This window comes from Clinocottus analis, unplaced genomic scaffold (genome assembly GCF_023055335.1).
Source record: "Clinocottus analis isolate CAN_PGR_092001 unplaced genomic scaffold, fCliAna1.0.p SCAF_4, whole genome shotgun sequence".
NCBI classification, from domain to species: domain Eukaryota; kingdom Metazoa; phylum Chordata; class Actinopteri; order Perciformes; family Cottidae; genus Clinocottus; species Clinocottus analis.
Window position 1 is genome coordinate 21,945,586 of NW_027176153.1, and position 22,057 is coordinate 21,967,642.

General features: G+C 40.7%; 2 protein-coding genes across 4 annotated transcripts; one reads left to right on the plus strand and one right to left on the minus strand.

The window, feature by feature from the left end:
• The first annotated feature begins 1,261 nt into the window (after positions 1-1,261).
• gdap1l1 (ganglioside induced differentiation associated protein 1-like 1) lies at positions 1,262-14,447 on the plus strand. Its single transcript, XM_068597168.1, has 6 exons — positions 1,262-1,468; positions 6,205-6,397; positions 10,009-10,182; positions 11,224-11,318; positions 12,981-13,095; positions 13,186-14,447. Exons 1-6 carry the CDS (start codon positions 1,289-1,291, stop codon positions 13,527-13,529), a joined length of 1,101 nt encoding a protein of 366 aa, XP_068453269.1. The 5' UTR covers positions 1,262-1,288; the 3' UTR covers positions 13,530-14,447.
• On the minus strand, positions 12,736-19,603 carry fitm2 (fat storage inducing transmembrane protein 2). Of its 3 annotated transcripts, XR_011079511.1 has the most exons (4): positions 19,424-19,603; positions 18,238-18,639; positions 13,649-13,814; positions 12,736-13,501 (listed from the first exon to the last, which is right to left on the minus strand). XR_011079511.1 is itself a non-coding variant. In XM_068597170.1 (3 exons), exons 1-3 carry the CDS (start codon positions 19,594-19,596, stop codon positions 13,775-13,777), a joined length of 615 nt encoding a protein of 204 aa, XP_068453271.1. In that variant the 5' UTR covers positions 19,597-19,603; the 3' UTR covers positions 12,736-13,774. The 3 variants fall into 3 exon arrangements, 2 of the variants coding, with proteins under 2 accessions (XP_068453271.1, XP_068453270.1); XM_068597170.1 differs by having other exon boundaries at positions 12,736-13,814; XM_068597169.1 differs by lacking the exons at positions 12,736-13,501; positions 13,649-13,814 and having other exon boundaries at positions 16,628-18,639.
• Between the last annotated feature and the right edge of the window lie 2,454 nt (positions 19,604-22,057).

A 22,057-nucleotide genomic window follows, 5' to 3' on the forward strand; every position in this document is an offset into this window, starting at 1 on the left:
GGATTATGTTATGTATTTTGGTAGTCAGAGTTATTGGCTGGATAACTAGAGGTCTAGTCTACTCAATAATGTCCAATCAATCTTTTTTTTAATAATTGCAACCTAATGTAAGACATTGTACTGTGAGCCTACTTCACGCTCTTCACTCCCCCCGCTGGCCAATGGTGGTAACTGCATCATATATTGTATTACATCGGTGTTCAACTTTTTTGGAAGACTCTTGGAGCCGTGGAAGAAAAAGTTCTCAAATATTTTACTTCAGTAAAAATACACATACTTTATTGAACAAAAATAATCCAAAAATAAAATTAAAGCATACTATTATTAGCTAAAATGCCTCATCTAAAAACAACAACAATGAAACTGATGACAAGTATATTATGAATATACAGTATATTATGCAATATATGTTCCATATTAAACGTGTATACGGCTGCTATCCAATAAGGGGGTGGAATAGTTTATTTAGCATAAGAAGTAGCAGGATTTTCTCAACCCAGAAAGGGATTTCATCCTTTGTTTATCAGAAGGAGATACTGTAAAGGAAGGGTATGAACAAGTAGCCGAGTAAGTAACTTTAGCTGTCAGACAAGGGATGAAGTACACTACATGCCTCCGAGATGTATTGAAATATAACTATGAAATGAAAACACTCAAGTAAAGTTACATAGTACTGCAAGTTACATTCCACCACTATTTAGTTAGCGTACGTATTTGATATAATATATGGCTTGTTGCTGTTTACAAAAAGCTATTGTTGACTTTTGGGTCCAGTGGTACGTGTAGGCGTAAACAAATAAATCAATGTAACCCTGCCTGTCGCCCTGTATAAACAGCCTCCATGTCCTTACAGAGGGCCGCTTGACCTTCCTGTGTAAAAACGCTTCCTCCGCGGGATTCACCGCGCATGTTTGTGCGTGGCTCATCATGTGATGTAACAGCCCACGGTTACACATTGATTGAATCGAAAGAAAAGTGCAGCAGCATGCTCGAGTAAGTAGCTATTTGCATATGGATTTCGCGAGACAAAAAAATAAATAAAAAAAATTGTCGTTGAAGCCGAATTCAGCACCGGAGCTGTCCGAAACTGACGGATGCTGCTGCCGCGTGAACCGCTGCTGCTGCTGCTGAGCACGAGCTGCTGAGATCTCTCTCTCTCTCTCTCTCTCTCTCTCTCTCTCTCTCTCTCTCTCTCTCTCTCTCTCTCTCTCTCTCTCTCTCTCTCTCTCGCTCCTATTCTCTCTCCCTCCTCGCTCCTCTCTCCTCCACACGCACAAAACGCTCTGTCATGGCGTCTTCCAACAATGTTACCCCCACCAACTGTAGCTGGTGGCCCATCTCAGCCATGGACGAAGACGGTAAAATCACAGACGGGGAGGAGTGCGAAGAACCGACGGCAGAGCCCAGACCCTTCAGTAAAGACAGGCTCGTTTTGTACCACTGGACGCAGTCTTTCACCTCCCAAAAGGTAAAAAAAAAAAAAAAAAAAAAAAAAAAGGGCAGAGCTTCGAAAATGGAGCTGGCTCCACGTCCCTTTTGCATGGTGCTACACACTGGAGCTCTGCTTGTTTATTATGCTCAAAACATGTTTTTCTGTGCATGTTTATTCTTGCACATATTGCCCCGGAATATGAATATGATCCTGCAGCAGGGCAGATCTCCCGTTTGAGACGCGTAGAAATGCGCTGCAGCATGGGGCTCATTTCCTCGACTTAAAGCTGGATTGGTGGCAAATATCCCGTTTATTTACCACTGTATGAATCCCCCCCTCATATCTCACGAGCTTCCACTTTTCAATGACATGTTGAAGCTATTCTGTCTTCCTATGGCAGGTAAATGTCGCTACAACCTGTGCTTTTGACACATGGCATACTAAATAATTAATTGAAATGATGTACAAAACAAAGGCCATCTTCCCCCTTCTGCAGCTTATCAAAGCATATGTTGTTATTTTAAGGGCTTCTTTAAGTGTACCATTGGTTATGTTAGACAGTAACCTTTGTATACCGCTCCTTAAATTAACATGTTGGATCAAATCAAGCTCTGAAAGCAATTCATTCAGATGAATAACTCGTATAAAGGCTGACTTTGTACCATATGATCCACAGGGTTTCACAAGCAGCATGTATATTAAAGGGGCACTCCATCAATCGTACAGATACAGATCAGTTCACTAGTCAAAGGTATGCACAGTGTGTGGAAACACATCACGTCTTGTGTCTTCTGTGGAGCTTTGAGAAGTCCTTCAATGGAAAACCCCTGTGACATCACTGTGGCATTTCTTTCAAACTGGGGGGTGTGCAGTCTGAAGGACATTATATTAACCAGACAGGCTGGGTCTGATCGAGAGGCACAAGTCCTGCTGTCACGTCCAGTGCATCGTCTCTGTTCCACTAGCTCCTACAACTCGCTGTTTAGTCTCTCAGTTAGCATTTCTTTCTTCAGTCTTTATGAAAATAATCTACAAACGGGCATCCACCACAGCTGTTGCTAATAGAAACTAAAACCTTTGTGATTTTACTTTGCCAGAGCAGAAATAACTACAGCGACTACCCGCACAGTTACGTACGTCATTGAACCTTCATAACATCTATATCCACAACATTTATAATTGCTCTCTTCTCAAGTAGTTTCTCCAACTTTTTATCTTTTTTTTTTGGTTTGAAGACGTCTCCAGCGTTCTGTCCCTCTAATTGTTTAGCTGCAACAATTTGTCGATTGACAGGAATTGAATCGGCAACTATTCTGATCATTGTTTCATGTCGTTAATTGGGTCAGTCATTTTTAATGCAAAATAAGTTTCAATATCTTGTATAAGAGGATTTGTTGCATATTGGACTGATGCTCGAGCAAAACCAGCAGTTGAAGAACGTTACTTTAGACTTTGGACGTTGTGATTGATCCGTATCAGCTTCTGCTGCTTTCTTTTACAACTTCGGTTCCTTGTAGATTTACCAAATAGATTTAAGTGCAATAGTAAATAGCTAGAAAACACCTTTAAAAACATACACATCCACTGTTATGAATCGACAATCGGTGCTTTATCATTGACCCATATCTGAACACGTGGTTTACACTCTTTAAGTGTTAGAGCTGAAACGATTAGTCCATTAATCGCCTGATCAGTTGACTATTTTGGTCATTTATTAATATTCGTTTATTGGTTCCAGCTTTTTAAAAGTAAGGATCTGCTAGATTACAGTTTGCCCTCTGCAGGAATAAATTACACTTGAAAAAAAACTCTTTAAAATAATCATTAGTCCTTGTGCGTTTCACTTTGCTTGTGCTTTGGTCTTTTATTACACACCATAATATAAGACTGCTGAAGTGTTCCTGTCAGGATAAAAGGTTCAATGCATGCACCGCCGTGACTCTTTCTCATTTGAAGGATGGCATGACTTCATATTCCTCTCCAACAACCTTGAGTTGATGCTCAGTCTCATGTCGGCACATCACTTATTCTGGAGCTGGAGGCGCTGAAGATACTTCACGATCATGTGTGACTGCAATGTCAATGAGCATAGCTTTTGGCATGCATTTATTTAGGGACAACACTCATGGATTTCACTGAATTCCTGATTTTATGTACTTTTACAATGGCGCTTGGCGTTTGTTGTTATGCAAGCTGATGCAAGCTCTAAATGGCATTTTTGGGATGGCTTTTATGAGATTAGGAGGCCCAGCACCAGGTTGTCCACTCCGCCAGAATTAAACTGAATATTTTGGGTCTGAATGCAACACAAATGCAATGTGATTGCTCAACGTACCTCCACAGCGCCTCGCAAGAAAATGTTTTATTTTGTCAATCTTGTGCGACATGAAAGAACTTTTTCTAAAAAGAAAACCTACAGTTACCGTTTTGGCAACGAGACAGAGCAAGCGACCATGAGAAAGGAATCACTTCTCCGATAGATCAACAACCCTGTGAAAACAATACTGTCATCAGATGTTTAGGGGGAAGACTGTTGACGCCTCAGCAAGTTCCAGAGGAGAGGAGCGAAGCTGAGCCATTGAATTTATCCTGCACAGCACTTTCTTCATCCTTTATTCTGTGTTTAATATGCTTCATGGCTAACTGCCACGACTGTAACTGTGCTGCACGGCCCGGACTGGAAGCGGGCCACGTTCATGTATCTCACACGAGCGACGTCTTGAAAACACAACAGATATATGATGGAGATGAGAGACAGAAGGAGCTTGATACCCTGAAGTAACTGCACATTTAGAGATCAGCCTCACGAATCAATAGAGCGCTGCCAACCTAAGAGCCTGCAGGTTAGAGATTTACACCTTCAATACACACACTGTGAGGCTGTGACTGTCACTTTTTAGAGGCCTGTGTGTCAGGACGCCACCAAAGAAGTACTTAAATCTTAGAAAGAATTAAAACATTAATACGACAATTAACAAAAAGACTCTGCTGCAAGTAAAAGTCCTTAATTCAAAGTCCTACTCAAGGACAAATACAAAAGTATTAGCAGTAAGAATACTTCTTCTGCAGATAAATATACTATTGTTAATCCTAATGCATGAATGTGTTTGTGTACATGTTTGTTGAACATACATTCTGATAAAGTACTGCCTGTTTACTTGCAAATGTTTTCTTGCACTTATAGTAAGGAGCGTATTTGTAATCCGCTGACTTCACTTTGTGTCTGGATGCTGTTGGAGGAGCTCGGCCCTGCAGAGATGCCCGCAGCAGCGTGATCATTAATTACACAAAAGCATTAATAAGTGCAGCAACATAAAAGCAACAGTAATGTCGGAGCTTATCAATGCTTAAGTGTTTCATAATTTAGCACAGGCAACTGTTTATCACTGGGTTTCCGTACCATCCATACGTCCTGCTGGGAATGTAAAAAACACAACAAGAAATCCCCCGAAATCCTACAGACTGGCCCTTTTAAATGAAACCACGGCAGAAAAACCAGACACTCCTTTTTGTTTTAAGTCGTCACAACTAATTTATACTCATGTCTTGTATTTTACAAGTTTGGAAGTTCATCATATCATATGAAACCTTAATATTGTAACTACGAACTAGAAATAAATGTAGTGGAGTAGAAGTATGAAACAAAACTGAAATACAAATCCCCAAATCAAGATCAAAATTGTACTTAAGGTCAGTATTACTGATGACTTCCCACCACTGTGAACAACACAGCAACACACATGTAGCTGAAGTTAAGTAGGGCGTGTATACTTTGTTGTTTCCAGGGAGATGAACTACTTGCCATCATCACTAAGGGGTGACTAACATTATTATATAACAAACTCTTGAAGTGACGATGCTGCTGTGGGCTTCACCCATCACTGTATGAGCCTGAAACGATGTTTTGCACAGAAATCCTTGATCAAGTGTGTAAAGTTCTGCCAATAGAGATGTAAGAAGCTTCTTTTTTGGTTCAGAATCAGAACCATTTATTGCCCTGCATGCTTTCACATACAAGGAATTTGTCCTGGCGACAGCTGCATGTGCATACATTTAATATTTAGACTATAAACATGGTCTAAATTGCTGGACTTTGCAGCTGCATTCATAGTTTTGTTCCTTCATTCAGAACCAGCTGTCGGTCTGTAATTACTGCTCGCGTTACTAAATCATTTAATATTATTTAATTACGCCATGTCTGGCCTTGTTGGGCAAAACCCCCGTTTTGTTTGCTCCTCATGAGCAGCCAAAAGTAGCACTTTACAGCCCAAGTGTCATCTCCTCTCTCTCTAATCGTATTCCCACTAATAGCTCTGTGCGGACCTTGGCTTATCCTTCATCCCTGAAGGTTTCTGCTGAAGCGTTTGCACGCTGTAAAGCATATCATTGTTTCGCCAGACCACACAAACAATTCAGATAAGGTTATTTATTATACACAACAATAATAACCAACAGATGAACTTATGACCTACTCGCTCAGCTTTGGAATTCTTGCAACAACCGAAAAACCCCGAGACGTATTGTGTCATGTTTTTATTGACTTCAGATAAAATTGCAGACATCACACTGTGTATTTAAAGCCTAAACATGTCACCATGTGCATATTACTTCACACAGATATTCACATTCATTATACAGAGTATAGGCTAACTTTTAATTTCCTCTTGTTACTCTTATTTGTTTTGGTTTGACTCCCTGGCACGAAAGGGCCGAAAGCTTTTGCCGTCTCATCTTTCCCTGCTCATCAGCTGCACTGTGCTTGTGATCTGCAGGTTCGTCTAGTCATTCATGAGAAGGGTCTGGTCTGCGAGGAGAGGGACGTGAGCATGCCGCTGCAGGAGCACAAGGAGCCCTGGTTCATGAGGCTGAACCTGGGCGAGGAGGTGCCCGTTTTCCTCCACGGCGACACCATCATCAGTGACTACAATCAGATTATAGATTACCTGGAGAAAACCTTTGCGGGAGGTACGGTGCATTTTTCATTTACCTAACGAAGCTGTTTCTCTTCCATCGCTCGTCGGTTTTAACAGAGTAACGAGCCGAGGGGCTCCGGTGCAGCAGGTCACGGCGGGTCGGTGGAGCTTTGGGTTTCTCTACCTGCTGAAGTAAGAGAAATACTCTGCGTTCAAAGAGTTTGGACGGGACGGGGTCTTTCTTTTGTGTCTTTCAAAAACCAAACGCACAAAAGAAAACGTGGACGGAATGGATGAACCTGTGTTTGTCTATGCAACATGAGTTGTAATAATATATTCGCTGTAGCAGCGCAGCATTTCTAATAAGGCCAAGGAACATGTAAATTCCCAACTGCTGATAATATACTTTAAATAAAAAGCTGTAGTCATGACTAACACAAACCAACTGAGTGGAATTTCCCCAGCAAGTGGAACAAATCTCAGATTTTTAGAGTTTAACTTTAGACAAACGTTAGCGACTCTCGGTCGTTTATCCTCCAGCAGCCCAGCTTGTTATTCAAGGTAGTGTCTTGCGTGCTGCAGGAACGATGCATGTGTGTCGTCCAACCTGCAGTTAGCATCGCCCTGGTTCCCTCGACAAAACGCCACCATTAGCATTTCTTTCAAGTGGATTTTGCATTTCATTCCATTGGATTTCCAACATGGATCATCACCTGGTTAGAATGCTGACTTTTTGCATACATTAAACATTCAAGACCCGTTTTACAAGATTTATGTTTTAAAACATGTCAGCTGGAAAAACATTAAAAAGTCATGGGTCAAAAAAGAAAGCTAAAAATGAAACATCTGCCTCCGTCAAACATGATTAATTGCCTATAGACACCGAGCAGTGCATGTTTGACCCGGTTCACAATAGTTTTAGTTGTGCTTTTGGGAAACGTGCCATTAATTTATGTACTACAAAACCAGTTGACACACATTTCTCAGCGTGGGCTTTTCTGGGGCAGTTTGAGAATATCAGGCCGCAGCCACGCAGTTTGTGAAGCTGGAGCAGCAAAGCAAATTGGACGACATCAATTTGTGGCCATCTGTCGTCCTCGTACAGTGTGTGACAACATGAACGCTGGTGGAACAATGTCTCTGCAGCAATGTGAAACCGGAGGGAATCGCTTGGGAGTAAAATGTGGCAAAAGTATTACGATTCAATCAAATTCTTACGATGTGCCAATATGTGAAATGCACATTGTGAGTCAGTGACGGGTTCATCCGCTGCCTGTGCAGTTCTAAAAGTGAGCAAACGTCATGATGCAGACACTGAGTGAGTCCTGTTTTCTCTGAATCTCTATGTGGGCGGCGTGTCCTATAGATGTCAGTTGAGACATTATGCTGTCATGTAATTGTCCGAGGAACCTTGAACCAGTTAAAGCCTGAGGGATGTTGCCCAGTAACTATCTCCCTTGTCCTAGCATAGTTTATGGTCGCTTGGTCTTCGCAGCGCTGCTTTAAAAGCGCTGCAGAAGATCTGGTTCACTGCTCGCTCACCAAGAGAAGGCTGTAACGGACCCTGGTGTTTGATGTCTTCTTCTCTTTCACACACATTCATTTAGGCTGTCTGATAGTGAGCTAGCAGGTCATTCATTGCGTTAACTTCTAAAGGAATGAATTAGTTTGAAGTCTGCGACAATAAAGTGGAATTGTAACATTTCAGCTGTGGGGCGTTTCATCTGACCAATGCTCAACACGTTTAGAGGAGTCAATCTGCTGGATGAGAGCAGAACATTTAACAATGTGTGCTGCAGCCGGTCCGAGCAACGCGGTGCCGACTCGGACCACTTCACTGTGTTGTTGAGCGGCAGCAGAGGGCTCTTACTGCCAGAAACTGTTTGTCGACTGACAATCAAACGGTCAGTCGCTTTTATATTCTGTAATGCGCATGTCTGTCCTCGAGATAACGCGCCGTTCTTCAGATGGTTCTTAGTTCTCAGTCCTCCCCCACATGGCGCTGCAGCAGACCATAGAGGACCACCGCATGGCAGGCCCCAGGTCGGCATGCAGGTCCTGCGACTGATTACTCAGCTTTCTGGATCCCTGCCAGGTGCAGCTCCACCCGATCCCCGAGCGCCTCCGTCGGCCCGGTCGTTCCTCGAGCAGCCGACCGTCAGCTCTGCCGCACCTGAGCTTGTCCGTGACCGTCGAGCTGCCTCTGTTGCGCTGACGTGTTTTCACCCTTAATGATAATATCCTTAATTTCATCCAGGTCATCAAGTCGAACATGTTCCCCTCACATGCAGCATGAAGTCAGCTCAGCAAAATAGAAAAGGTGGTTCCCTCAATCATTTTTAAAAGTAGTTTTGTGAAATAATCTGTTGAAAAAATCTTGAAAAAAATGTGTGAAAAGTAGTTTTATGGCAGAGTTTTATGAGAAAATTGATATCACTCTCATATCTGTCTGTTTATTATGTTCTGCAACATAAGCTAAATAACCTAAATAACATAACCTGAATATATACATTTTGACAAATCTGTTCCAGAACCATAAAAGATGTTTCAGGTCCTGTGGTCACAGGCCCAGTAGAATTCCTCATCACGAATGAAAACTGAAACCAAAACTGATCATCATCTCTTACACTATTTCACTTACATGCTATCATGTTTTATCTCTGTTGTTTAATCCGTACAAATCCAACGTGTAAAAAAAAAAGATTCTGAGCAGTGAAATGCATTATTATTATTAATATTTTGTGTTTTTCATCAACTGGATTGTGCTTGATTTTCATCTCGTGGGGTTAAACTGTGTTTTTAGGTTAAACCTGTTTACTCTTTCACTCCAAATAGATTACCAGAAGCTCTTTTTGGTCTCCAGATGTTTTTTTTTCAGACTGCGTCCGTCATGTCTTAATGGCGCTGAGCGCCGGTGAGTTCCCTGGTTACCTCGCTGGTAGCACGGAGACTTGCTCTGCTGGAGGGACGAATAACTGTTGCTTAGAAACCTCAAGTGTTCAGGGAAGTTTAACCTTTTGGAAAACGTCCACGAACATTTTAAGTCCCAGCATGCCCCATTCAGACGATCTTTTGGCATAAAATACGTAGATTTTCCATGTTTAAACTGAACGACACAGTTTTTTTTGACTGAAACTGCTTCCTAACAGGCCAAGTCTTTGTTTTATTGTGATTTTTGTTGCAGATTCTGATTCTTTAGGTCCTAATCTTTCCATAAAGGTGTCTTATTGACCGCTCCAGGAGGCATTTTGGGGGAATCTGGCTCATATCATGCTGGATGTTCATAGTTACGATCAAAATATCTTTTTAAAATGATTTTTATTTTGCAGATATACATTTTTTTGCAAAGACTTTGCTGAACAAATACATACAATAAACACAAGTATTGGAATTAATTTGGGGTTCTTACGACGACTCAAACACAGAAGAAAATGTCTGAAGCCAAAAATTGGTTCCACAGTTTTTAACGGGTTAAGAAAATATACCAAGAATGATACCAAAGGATTGTTTTTCTGGCTTTGTTCGCACATTTCGTTGAATCTATACGCATGTTTTTCCGTCCCTGTGATTGTCGTCTTCAGAGGGCGGTGTCGAGGTCCCGAGCTGCATGAAAACATGTCCCCCGCATTGCTGCGTTCACGTCGTTGTGTCTCGGCTCCACAGAAACGGTGTCTCAGCTGGTCCCCGATGCCGACTCGCCTCTCCTGGAGCGCGTGCAGCAGTACCGTCAGCTGCTGGACGGCCTGCCCATGGACGCCTACACACACGGCTGCATCCTCCACCCGGAGCTCACCACCGACTCCATGATCCCAAAGTACGCCACCGCAGAAATACGAAGTAAGCGCAGCCAGCTCGCCGCATTGTGTCGACGTGGTTTTTTTTCAATTCAGCGTCTGGATTACAAGAAGACAGGGGGGATGTCCTGTTTTCGACACGTAACACACAGTGTCAGTGTTTTCAACCTTCACAGGCTCGAGGCGGTGAGCTGGATGAGATCCAACTTTGGGATCAGCTGGACTCCCAAAGCAGAAATAAATTACAAATGCAAAGCTATGCATCTCCCTTGCGGCATTCGCGTGCTCGGCGCCAACAGCATCAGTGTAATTTGACGCTGGTCAATACTAAGATTTCCTAAATGCAGCATAATGCAGTGACGCCAGGTTTTCTACATCCCAACAGCTGATAGCTGCCTCTAGTGCTCCTTCCATCAGGTTATTGGCTTCGGCATGTAAATCAAATCAAATGAGCCGAACGAGATGAAATTCTGCAGCACAATTTAGTGTCCAGTAAAACTCTGGTGAGTCTCTGTATCTAATAAATCAATTTCATGGATAATTTAATAGGAAAACATCAGTTATTTTTGTATTTCATTATCCACTTATGTTTGTTTTACATTCAATCATTTTTACTAAAGAGTCAAATTTAAAACTTCTGAGTTGTAATATTATGTTTCTGACTAAAGGATATCATAAACTGAAACCTTTCCAAATACCTCGCGATATGAAGCCTCAGATATATGTTTTAATTATGCTCTTTAACATCACAAGTGTCCCTCTCCCTCAAGGGGCCTGAAGGGAGCTCAGAGAAGAGTTCGTCCTCCTGAGAGTCAGATAACTCCTCGAGAGGGTTACACACACTCATCGCTAATATGTCTGTTGTGTGCAAAGAATACGCAAAAGCATATCTGCAATTTAAGACTACTTTGCCCACTAAAGTGTATAAAGATTATCTCCTGAGCAACATGTTCAAGGATTTGGCAGATTTGACTAAAAACTATTTATTTTGTATTTGTTAAAATATCAGTTTTCAATAGATCAAGAGACTTCATATGTGTCCTATGTGTCCTGTGTGTGTGTGTGTGTGTGTGTGTGTGTTCAGGACATCTGGCCAATGCTGCGACAGAGCTGATGAAGTTGGACCACGAGGAGCCTCAGCTCACAGAACCGTATCTGTCCAAGCAGAAGAAGCTCATGGTGAGTTGTGTCTCATGAACATTAATGTATAACTCGTCTTCATTTATTGTGATTTAAAATGCATTCATTCATGACTTGTCTTCATTATATATTGTACTGTCGTTTGTCAGGGAGGCACGACCCCTTTTCAACTGAATCCCATAATTCTTTACATTAACTTTCAAATGATGTGCACATCACTGATGATGTGAACACGTTGTTTTCAACCAAATAATATATAATCATCCCTTACTTAAGGGTTTTTAATTTAAGTAAACATTGTGGGAATTATCCTCTTAAAATCTCTTAAACAATCCTAAACAAATATCATATTAATTCAAAAATGTAGTTCCTTTAAAGTCACACATTTAAATATACCTGGAATACTATTTTCAAAAGAAAACTTCATATTTAAGTTAATTTATTGAGTCAAAATCAATTAAATATAATACATGTCACGCTAAAAATATGTCAGACTTATGAACGGTGACATACATATCATGGATATATTATTTTAACAGCTCTACCGGCTAATTTACCGCTATAATATTTTGTGAAAGACAAGCTCACCAAAAGTCCCGCTTGTCTTTATTGGGGTTTGACTCTGAACAGATCATTTATTTAATCTTTCAGTCTGCAGCTGAGGGAAGTAAAGAGCTGAACAAAAGAAGAAACCCTGAAACACCAAACCTTTGATCTAAAAACAGTTCATATTCCCTGGAGAAAATATCCAGTCGTACCGGTTTGGAGTGTTAAAAAAAAAAGAGGTTTTGTGTCACGCCGCCATGTTTTCCTTCGCAGCTCCAGGAGCGTCAGCGTGTTGATTGATCCGTCGGTTGCTCGGTCCATCACTTTAGACCAGAAATATATTTCAACAAACTATTAAACGGATCAGCGCTTCCATGAGTATCATTAATGTTTCCCACGGGACGACTCCGCTTTTCATCTGGTGTCATCCAATACCAGCACCAGACCGGCATCCGATGTCAGCGCATAACTGCAAAAAGTGATGATATTCCCATCAGCCCGAGCTGTACTTCATGAATCAAGTTTGTCCCGCTGGGAAATCAGCAAAGTCTTTGAACGCTGGCTGGCTGTCGGCGGCTCTGTTCTGCACACTTTCCATCAGTGTTTGCTTCAGGAAAAAGTCCACAAGCATAATGATGTGAAGTTAAAACAACTATGAAAGACAACCCGAAAAACAAGGAAGGAGTAAAACTACATGTGTTGTTAACTATAAACATGTTAACTAGCGCCATGTATTCTGGCTGTTAAGGTTGTTCGTCCGTCTGTCTGCATACAACCTACTTGACAAATGATGACAATTTGACACACATCTATATCTAATAAGATAAACTACTAAAGGGAGGACATGTTGGACAGACATGGATGAACTCCGCAGTTTGACTGAATGTTGGTTGTCGGATGTGTTGAATACAGCCTCATACGGCTGGTTTTGTGACTATGGTTATTAAAATAAGGTTTTATTAACATGATGACTTTATATGCAAGTACTGGAGGGGCACATATTGTGTTTTATTACATCGTATTCATGATATCTTCTTCTTAAAGTACTTGCAATCCACATGTATCCTCATGATGATAGATAACTCCCAGCTCCGTGTGCTGGAACTAAGGTTATACATCAATAATTCTCCCATCCTTTTTGCAAACGATTGTCAGGCAAAAATCTTGGACCACGATAACGTGAACTACCTGAAGAAAATCCTGGGGGAGTTAGCCATGGTTCTAGATCAAGTGGAGGCTGAACTGGAGAAAAGAAAACTAGAGTATCAAGGTATGTCAGGAAAATAACAAAACACATCCTTATCTTCCATCATAACATGTCCCAACAATGTTTAGTTATGAATCTTTCATTCTCTTGCAGGTCAAAAGTGTGAGTTGTGGCTATGTGGACCTGAATTTACACTCGCTGACGTCTGCCTTGGAGCCTTGTTGCACAGGCTCAAGTTCTTGGGACTTTCTAAGAAATACTGGGAGGACGGCAGCCGAGACAACCTGCAGTCCTTTTTTGTGCGCGTGCAAAAACGCTACGCTTTCCGCAAGGTCCTGGGCGACATCCACACAACCCTCCTGTCCGCGGTCCTACCCAACGCCTTCCGGATGGTAAAAAAGAATCCGCCGTCCTTCTTCGGGGCCTCTTTTCTCATGGGCTCGCTGGGAGGGATGGGCTACTTTGCCTACTGGTATTTAAAAAAGAAATACATGTAGTGAATGCTCCCTTGTTGTGTTAAATGTCTAGTGTATTTGTGTGATGTTTCAACTTTTCTGTAATGTTTTATGACTGCAGGAAAACATAATGAATCTATATAGAGAACACTATTACTTACCTGGGTGAACAAAGAATATTAAAACATTCCATGATAAGAAATTGTTGACAGCACATTTTCTGGTAATGAAGGCCTTCATTGAGTTTACTTTCTGGCAACTTGCGGCCGACAAGTCCTCGTTTAACTTTAGCTGGAGGCATGCACCAGGTCTTCTCGTACCGAAACCCTGAAGAAGAAACCCAGACGATATGTTAAACACAGTAACACCAACAGGGGTTAACTGACCTTCGCATGCCACTCTTATAGTCATGACTCATACCTGCTCGTCACCTCGTCGTCAGCCTGAGGTTCACCCACTAAAAACCGCAGGGAGATGTGACACGACAGACTTTCTGTTAAGTGCTGCTGCCAGACAACTGCCAGAAGAAATGAGGGAAGGATGGAGGCAAACCTTCAGCGAACAGTTTGACATTTGGGGAAATGTGTTCTTTTATTTAACTTTCTCGCAGGGACGTAGATCCACTCTAAAAAAAAGTCTATCTGTTGAATATGAAGCGGTGCAGCCGGGCTATGGTTAGCTTAGCTTAGCTTAGCTTAGCGTAAAGACTGGAAACGGCTAACTTTCTGGAAAATATAAACCCAGCAATCTATGAAAAACCCAGAAGGCTGTGGACTGCTGTTTATCTACGTTTATTTCGAAGCTAGCAGCTGGTTAGCTTAGCTTAGCATTATTACTGGAAACAATGCTCAAAGACTCTTTTAACCCTCTCAATGAAAAATATTTTTTTAACCTATATTTTCTAGCAGTCAGAAATTTGGTTCGTGAAACATTATTTGTGTGTTACATAAAACACATATACACATATACATATCATATATATAATAATATATATATATATAGATATAATATAATCTTATCTATTAAAAAAATTATGAACCAAAGGTCAAGTAAATAAAAAGTAATAATAAAATAAATTCAACATACATTTTTTTCCGGTATACATTATTGTATTTTAGTATTTATTGTGCAGCAACATGTCTTATATCCAGATGGGCAGAAGAGTCTTTGATACGTGAAATTGGCGCTGTATATATAAGCTTAACTATTAACTTAACTGCTGCATAGAATTCAACAGACAGGCCTTAGAGCGGTCGATCTTCTCGTCTAACTCTCCACGAGAATGTTAATTGAAGTGCATTTCCTAAAATGTGGAGCGACTTATTTTAACTAACTGTACACCCTTCACACAATAGAACACAGAGACACTAAGTCAGTTTATTTAGCGCACCACGGATCACGCAACACACACTGGTCCACTGTCACCGTCTTTGTCGCTGAGCAGGAATTCAGACGATACAAAACTTTGGTGTTTGAAAAGTTACACTTTGGCTGAACTGGTAGTGAAATTGTAAATTCTGCATCTACGGCACAAATAGAGTTGCATTAGGTTTAGGATGTATATCTCATTGCATGGGTACTTTCTTATTGTGTAAGCGTTTCGTGATGGATGGGCACTGCCCAGAGGCAGAATTTATGATCACTACCGAACATTTCAAACTACAGATTCCCGAAATATTATCTTGCTGATTGTAACATTTGAAGCACCTGCACTGTACCGTGTGTTCAAGATGGTCCTTCAGCAATACCGAGGCGAAGAAAAACTGGATTTTACTGCTTTTTGTTGGTCGCTGACTCCTCCTGACAGACGCAAGATTGTTTTTACAGATAGATATTTTGAATTGTACATCGTCTTGTTCATTTTACCGGGCTGAATTTTTAATGAGCTCTAAAGGTCGAATGAGAGGAACAGGGGAGGAAAAGCTGACTCATCGGAGGGCTTTAAAGGAGTGTGATGAGGAAAAAGAAACCCCCCCAAAGCCAGCCTTGCCAGCTGTCTCGTTGTTTGTTGATGCCGTGCGCATTTCTCGCTCCACACTCTGTTCACCCCTAACGGGAGCTTTCTGCTTTTTTCTTAGTCAGACCTCCAGGGTTTAACATGTTTTAATTCTGCTCCTGAGCTGCTCTGATTTTTAGGTTTAACTCAGTTTGAAATACTTAGCTGGAGTTCTAAATTGCTGTTGGTTTCATGGCTGGTTATACAGACATCTCTTGCAGTAAGGACTCCCATTACAGTGTTTCTGTACAGCCCAAGCCTTTTGATAAGAAAGCTCATTTATTTAGTGTTTTTTTTCTTCAGTTTGGATGCTCCCGGTTTTTCTCTGGCTACAGAAACTTGTCTCTGCAGGTGGTGATTAGCTGCTGTGGCAGAAAACTTTGAACCAAAGACAACGATCAATGCTCCTTTAATAGCAGCATCTACTCGCTGTGTCACATCTGATAATAAATCTGATTCTCATGAAGAAAGTAATGGTGCGGAAGCTATAGTTCATTGTGTTCAGTTTCACGTTTGATATGGACAAGAAGACACTTGAGATGTGGATTAAAGGAAACAGGGATGTTGTTTGGTTTCAAACTGTTTTTGTACAAACCAGCAGTGATGTAAATGGCACAAAAGAGAAGATTTAAAAATATATATCGGAATTTTACCACGTTTTGAAGAAAGAAAGGAGGACACAAAGTGTAAAGTATTTCCTGTTGCAAGTTAATTCTAACATTTGGTTAACTGTTATTCATGTTTACTTTTTGATCCTCAGACACACTTCTTTTGTTAATTGACAAACAGCAGATGACACTGCAGGGGGAAACGTCAAGAAACTTCATATTCAGCCAATCATTGTGAATGCTTTTTGATTACTGCAAGCACACCGGTTAAGACTCCACTGCTTCTTCAGCCTGAAGTCATGCTACCTGAGGGGCTGGATCTGTACTTCTTTGAACACACGAAACGAGTTCAAGTCAAGAAATCCTAGTTGTGATTTGTGGCCATTATATTTCACTATAGTATTTTTTTATTTTTTACTTTTTATTTTTTATATTTCTATATATATGCATTTATTTATGGTGCTTTTTATGATGTTTGTTCATAAGCCTTAATTTATTCAGTTGCCATCAATGACAAATAAATAATGAAAATGGAATAAACACATACTGGTTTTTATTTGACCACAAACTACAGTGTTCCCTGCCGTACACAGCGTGTAACTGTGTATTGGACACATCAAGACAATGCACACATCAATGCTGGAGCTCAATCAATTGCTTCTGACATTGTAAATCAATAATCATGCAAAATAACACACAAGACTTTTGGTAATAAATCCTGCAAAGAGACCAAAACATTTTTTTGTTCTTATTTCAATACTTAACAACTCTGCTACTTGGTCAGACTCAGAGCTTTCTAATGAAGACGTGAATACACTTCAGATTGGAAAATTAAAGTAAGTTCCTGGCAATTGTAGTTTTTAACAAACATTACTCCTTCGGGAGTAAATAGAGGATTGGTTGGGGACTTCAGATGCAGATTAAAAAGGATTTGGTTATCTAGTGAGTAGCGGGGTAGTGTATAAGGAACTCCAAATATGGTCAGTGCACATATTAATCTTTGCTGCGTTTCTAGTAGTTTGGCGCTTTATGGAACAGAGTAACAACATTCATCAGACGTGGCAATATTTGACAATATGTAAACAGGATCAATTCAGTTTCCACAAATCGAGTTACAACTGAAACTTAGTTGATCAATCAATTAATCCAACTTTAGAAAATCAAACTACAACTAAATCGATTTAATATTTAAATGTTTCCAAGAACAAAAGCCAAACACTCTACGATTCCATCTGTGGAGGATTTGTTGCTTTTGCTTGGATAGAACACAACATCTGAATACTAATTGTGAGGACATTATTGCCAAATTAAATAATGAGCAAAATCAATAATGACGACATTCCTATTTAAAAATGAAGTGAATGATGATCAATTAAAATGATCTTTCTACGCACTTTTCGAAGAAAACTTTACATAATGTTGACACACAGGCACAGTAACTCCAAACCATACGAGACAGCTCGTTTAAATCAGTAAATTATTTAGGCCCACTGTAGTTACAGTGTCTGACCCGACTTTGTTCTGCAGGTAGTTTCCTATAAAATTAAATTGGAGCTTCTTTACATTGGAAATCAGTGCTATACAACTGGAACTGGAAACATTCACTAATGTTCAAACTCAGTTATCTAAAAGCTGTGATTACTCAGCCAAGAGTCAAACATTAGAAGGCAACTGGAGGACAAACAATGGTGTCGCATGCAAGCCTCAGAGGCTGAAGGTGAGAGGCTGAAGCTGGGCAGCGTCTTGCTTTTATCTCAGATTACCAGGAGTAAATTTGGGAACAGCAGCTGCCATACACCATCCTGTACTAAACGACCTTTCTGTGCGGAGGGAATAACTTAAAACAGCTTAAAATAGAATGGCCAGCTTGGACCCGAATACAGATATCAAATGTAGTGTGTTGTTTTGAGGATGGAACGTTGTACAGGAAAGTATGACTCAGATGTGTGGTTTCAGTCCTTTTGGTTGGCGCTGAGGAGGGAGTCCTGGTGACAAAGGTTTTAGATACCAAACCCGATATGTCAGATACCACCCCAACAGGCCGCATATGGTTCCGAGCAACTTGTGAGACGGGTAATGGAAGTAAACGGAGGTGCAGGCAAACATCCACACCCAAACAATCACTATCAGATTCAAGGCTACGTACAGCAGGTTTAGGACCATCCTGGGCAGTGCAGAGAGACTGGCTGTCTTCAGGGAGGCCATGGGGGCCGTTTCCTCGATGATGAAGAGAGCCGAGTAGGCCAGGATGAAGGAGTGTCCAGAGATGTCATAGCCGTTCCAGTGGAAGCCGGCCTGCCTGCAGCTGACTTTGGTGGTGAGCTCCGTCTTGACCATCTCCCCGCCGTCAGTTTCAAAACACGAGCCGGTTGCGTCCTCGATGTAGAAGAAAGTCTTGGTGCAGACGTACCAGATGGTTGTTGCCACCGCCAGAGACAGCAGGCGCCGGCTGAGGAAGGACACGCTCCTGTTGAAGGAGGAGTTGGAGAGGAGGAGGAAGGGGGTCAGGAGCAGCAACGTCCACCCCCAGGATACTTTGACAAAATACCTGCAAAAAGAAAGGGTCATTCACATTAGCGCTTAGCTAATAGCGCAGATTATCTTTTGTAATTTGCCACTGGGCTGTGGGTATTAATAGATGTATTTACCCATTTTAACCCTTTCAGTATTTCCATCCATGAAAATCATTTCATTACTTCATGACTACATTTGTTCCTCAACAGTGCAGTTGGATAAACTGTAGGGCGACATCTTTTTTAAGAATAACATTGTTTGGGCTATAAAATGTCATTAAAATAAAAAAGAAAGGTGAAAAAAAGCCTGGTATAATTATCGACTGACCAACAGTGCCTAAAGTTTCACTGAGAACAAAATTAAAAACATATTTTTAACAAATGTGAATTAGCGCAGAAACACGAGTTGATGTTTCAGAGCCTGCTTAAATGATAATGATAATTGTGCACCCATTGATGTGGGGGAACGTTAAGCATTTAAATCAGATATTTATACATTTTTAAATGGTTAAAGCTAAATACGTTTGTTGGAGTGGCCACTGAGTCCCCAAAGTGACTTTACTGAGTAATACAGCAATATGTACCAAAGGTTTGCTAACATTAGCCAAAACAAGCTATCAGCAGAAGTCAAATTTGACCTTTGACCCAAATTACGTCGACGTAGCTAACCTCATTACAACGCAGTCCAAGGAAATCAGAAGATGGCCAGCAGCTCCCCACAAAGTGTCTACAGTGAGCAACTTGTGAGTACAGGAGTTTCCATTCATTATTTCAGTTGGCTGACAAAACAAAGCAAAACAACCCACTAGCACGACTCACACATTCAGGGCATTTCTGTTGCTGCTGAAATACGTCTGCGGGACGAGCTCCAGCTCCTTCAGGATCGACCCCACCACCGAAATTAGCAAAAATATCCAGTGGAAGTTTTGCCGGACGGCTGGTATCCTCCAGAGTGTCACCAAGTTGTCCACTATGACATCTACCGCCGCCATGTTGACAGCGCTGCGCAGACGAGTACCTCTGACGTCACCGCGGCTCAACCAATGAGGCTTTTCGGCCGCAGGTTCTTCTTCACGCAGTTTTTAACTGCGGGGAGGAAGTCGCTAAATTCAGATGCATACCGCCATCTAGTGGATATAATAGTGTACGACCTTCTCGCCGACTCGAAGTAGATGCTTTGCGACTACTTTTTGAGTCACCGTAGAACCCCAAATTAAGTCCAATGCTTGTGTGTATTTGTTTAGCAAAGTCTTGTAAAAAAAAATTATATTTGCAAAAAAAACAAACACTTTTAAAAGATATTTTGATCGTAACTCCAGCATGATATGAGCCAGATTTCCCCAAAATGCCACCTCGAGCGGTCAATAACACACCTTTTAGGAAAAATTAGGCCTTAAAGAATCAGAATCTGCGACAAAGATCACAATAAAACAAAGTCTTGACCTGTTAGGAAGGAGAAAAAACTGTGTTGTTTGGTTTAAAAATGGAAAAATTACTTATTTTAGCCCAAAGATTGTCTGAATGGGGCATGCTTAGACTTAAAATGAGCGCGGGAGGATTTTTGCCAAGGTTTCCAAAAGGTTAAGGCTATTATCATGTCCATTTGTGTTTTAGGGGGAACTGGGTGGGCGAGGCTCCCTATGAGAACGGGAAACCTCGCTTTGTGTGTCCGTCCAGCTTCGAGGGCTCCTGCTGGAGAAACCAGTTTAAGCAAACAGAAAACCCAAAAGACAACAGAGTTTAAAAAATGTTTTAATGGAAGAAACATGTCATCATCCAAAGTCAAGTTTGAACCAACACAAAGGCTGCATAACAAAATGATGCAGCTGTCCAGTTACCACTATATTCAAAGTGAATCTTTATTCATGAATGTTTAACACACAGGTGAGTTCATGTGGTCATGTTTATTGCTGTTTGTAACTAAGAGTTTTTTGCACTTATTGTATGGGCCTTTGAGAGGCATTTAGAAAAATTAAACACTTTTCTTGCACAGATTATACATAACCTTGAATGTGTTCTTGATTCTCTTTCCAACCTGATTCAAGATGTGAAAAAAAGTCCAATCATTTCATCAGTCGATGTGTTTGAATCACAGTTGTCTGTTTGCCTGTCTGAACGTTTAATTAAGTTATAAATAACTAATATATTACTATTCATGTACTTTGGCTATTCAATGCTTTGTGTTTATTCACTGATGATGCACAACATTTTCTGCCTTGCATTTCAGCTCATTAAATCTCTGTGCTATAAAACAGGAGACTAATGCAGCTTTTATGATCTGAAATATGAAATTAGCTGTCCCTTTCAACCAATTCACACACACACACACACACACACACACACGCACACACACACACACACACACACACACACACACACACACACACACACACACACACACACACACACGGAGAGCCACTACCTGCAAACACGTAAAATATTTAATGTAGAAACCACTTTTGCCCAGCAAACAAACAAAAGTGTAACGAGCAACCGAGCTCGGCCCTTCCTTCGCTTACTGTAAAAACTGTTTATTTAAGAGGCTTGTTGAGAAATAGAAAGTGGCTAAAAAAACATCTGCCAAGCTTTCTCTTGTGTAGTTGTGTTCATTAGGATTTGATTACATTCATAGATTTGAACTCTGTATAAAATGGTAGTCAGTTGTTGCCACCAGTCAATACCTTAACAGAAATTTTGTGAAATAAGCGCATTCACTTTCTTGCTGAGAGAACTTAGACATCGTGTGCTGTAAGCTGAAGCCAGGAGAGTGTTAACTTAATTTATCACGAAAGACATAAACCGGAGGAAACAACAATCTGTCTGAAGGTAACACAATCAGCACATCTGAAGCTTGTTAATGAGCATACTTTGTTTAATATATTCAACGTATATTTATTTTTATAAATTCATGCCAAGAAATTGTCCAGCACATAAACAATTGTCAAACCATAAATGTGTCTTCATTTTTTGTAAAGTTTAACAAATGTGCATAAACATGTTAATTAGTAAGTTCTTTAGTGTTTGTTATCTTTGGACGGAGCCAGATGTTTTTACCCTGTTTCTAGTCTATGCTAAGCTAAGCTAACTGGCTGTGGGCCGTAGTTTCATATTTATTGTACAGATATGAGAATGGCATCGATCTTCTCATCCAACTTGTGGCAAGAAAGCCAAAAGGGGGTATTTCACACAAATGTGAACAAAATTTCATAAAAGCAGTGTGTAATGGATGTCTTAATATCAGAATCAGCTTTAATGGCCATGTACATTCACACATACATGGAATTTGACATCAGATTCTACGCTTCGTACTTCTTTTCAAGCTAAATATAAAAGATAAATATAAAGATTGCTATAGACAGGGTAGTACAAGTAAATCATGTTAAATTGTCATAATATTTTAAGAAAGTCTAAAGTAAACTTGCCTGTGAAATAGGCTTCATTGTATCCATCATA

What these genes read in the sequence shown, in the direction of transcription:
- gdap1l1 (XM_068597168.1), top strand. Translation starts at nt 1,289, where the DNA reads ATGGCGTCTTCCAACAATGTTACCCCCACCAACTGTAGCTGGTGGCCC. An exon ending in AGTCTTTCACCTCCCAAAAG is followed by an intron (nt 1,469 to 6,204) that starts GTAAAAAAAAAA and finishes TGTGATCTGCAG; the next exon opens with GTTCGTCTAGTCATTCATGA. An exon ending in GGAGAAAACCTTTGCGGGAG is followed by an intron (nt 6,398 to 10,008) that starts GTACGGTGCATT and finishes TCGGCTCCACAG; the next exon opens with AAACGGTGTCTCAGCTGGTC.
- fitm2 (XM_068597169.1), bottom strand. Translation starts at nt 19,596, where the DNA reads ATGGCGGCGGTAGATGTCATAGTGGACAACTTGGTGACACTCTGGAGG. An exon ending in AACAGAAATGCCCTGAATGT is followed by an intron (nt 18,640 to 19,423) that starts GTGAGTCGTGCT and finishes TTCTTTTTGCAG; the next exon opens with GTATTTTGTCAAAGTATCCT.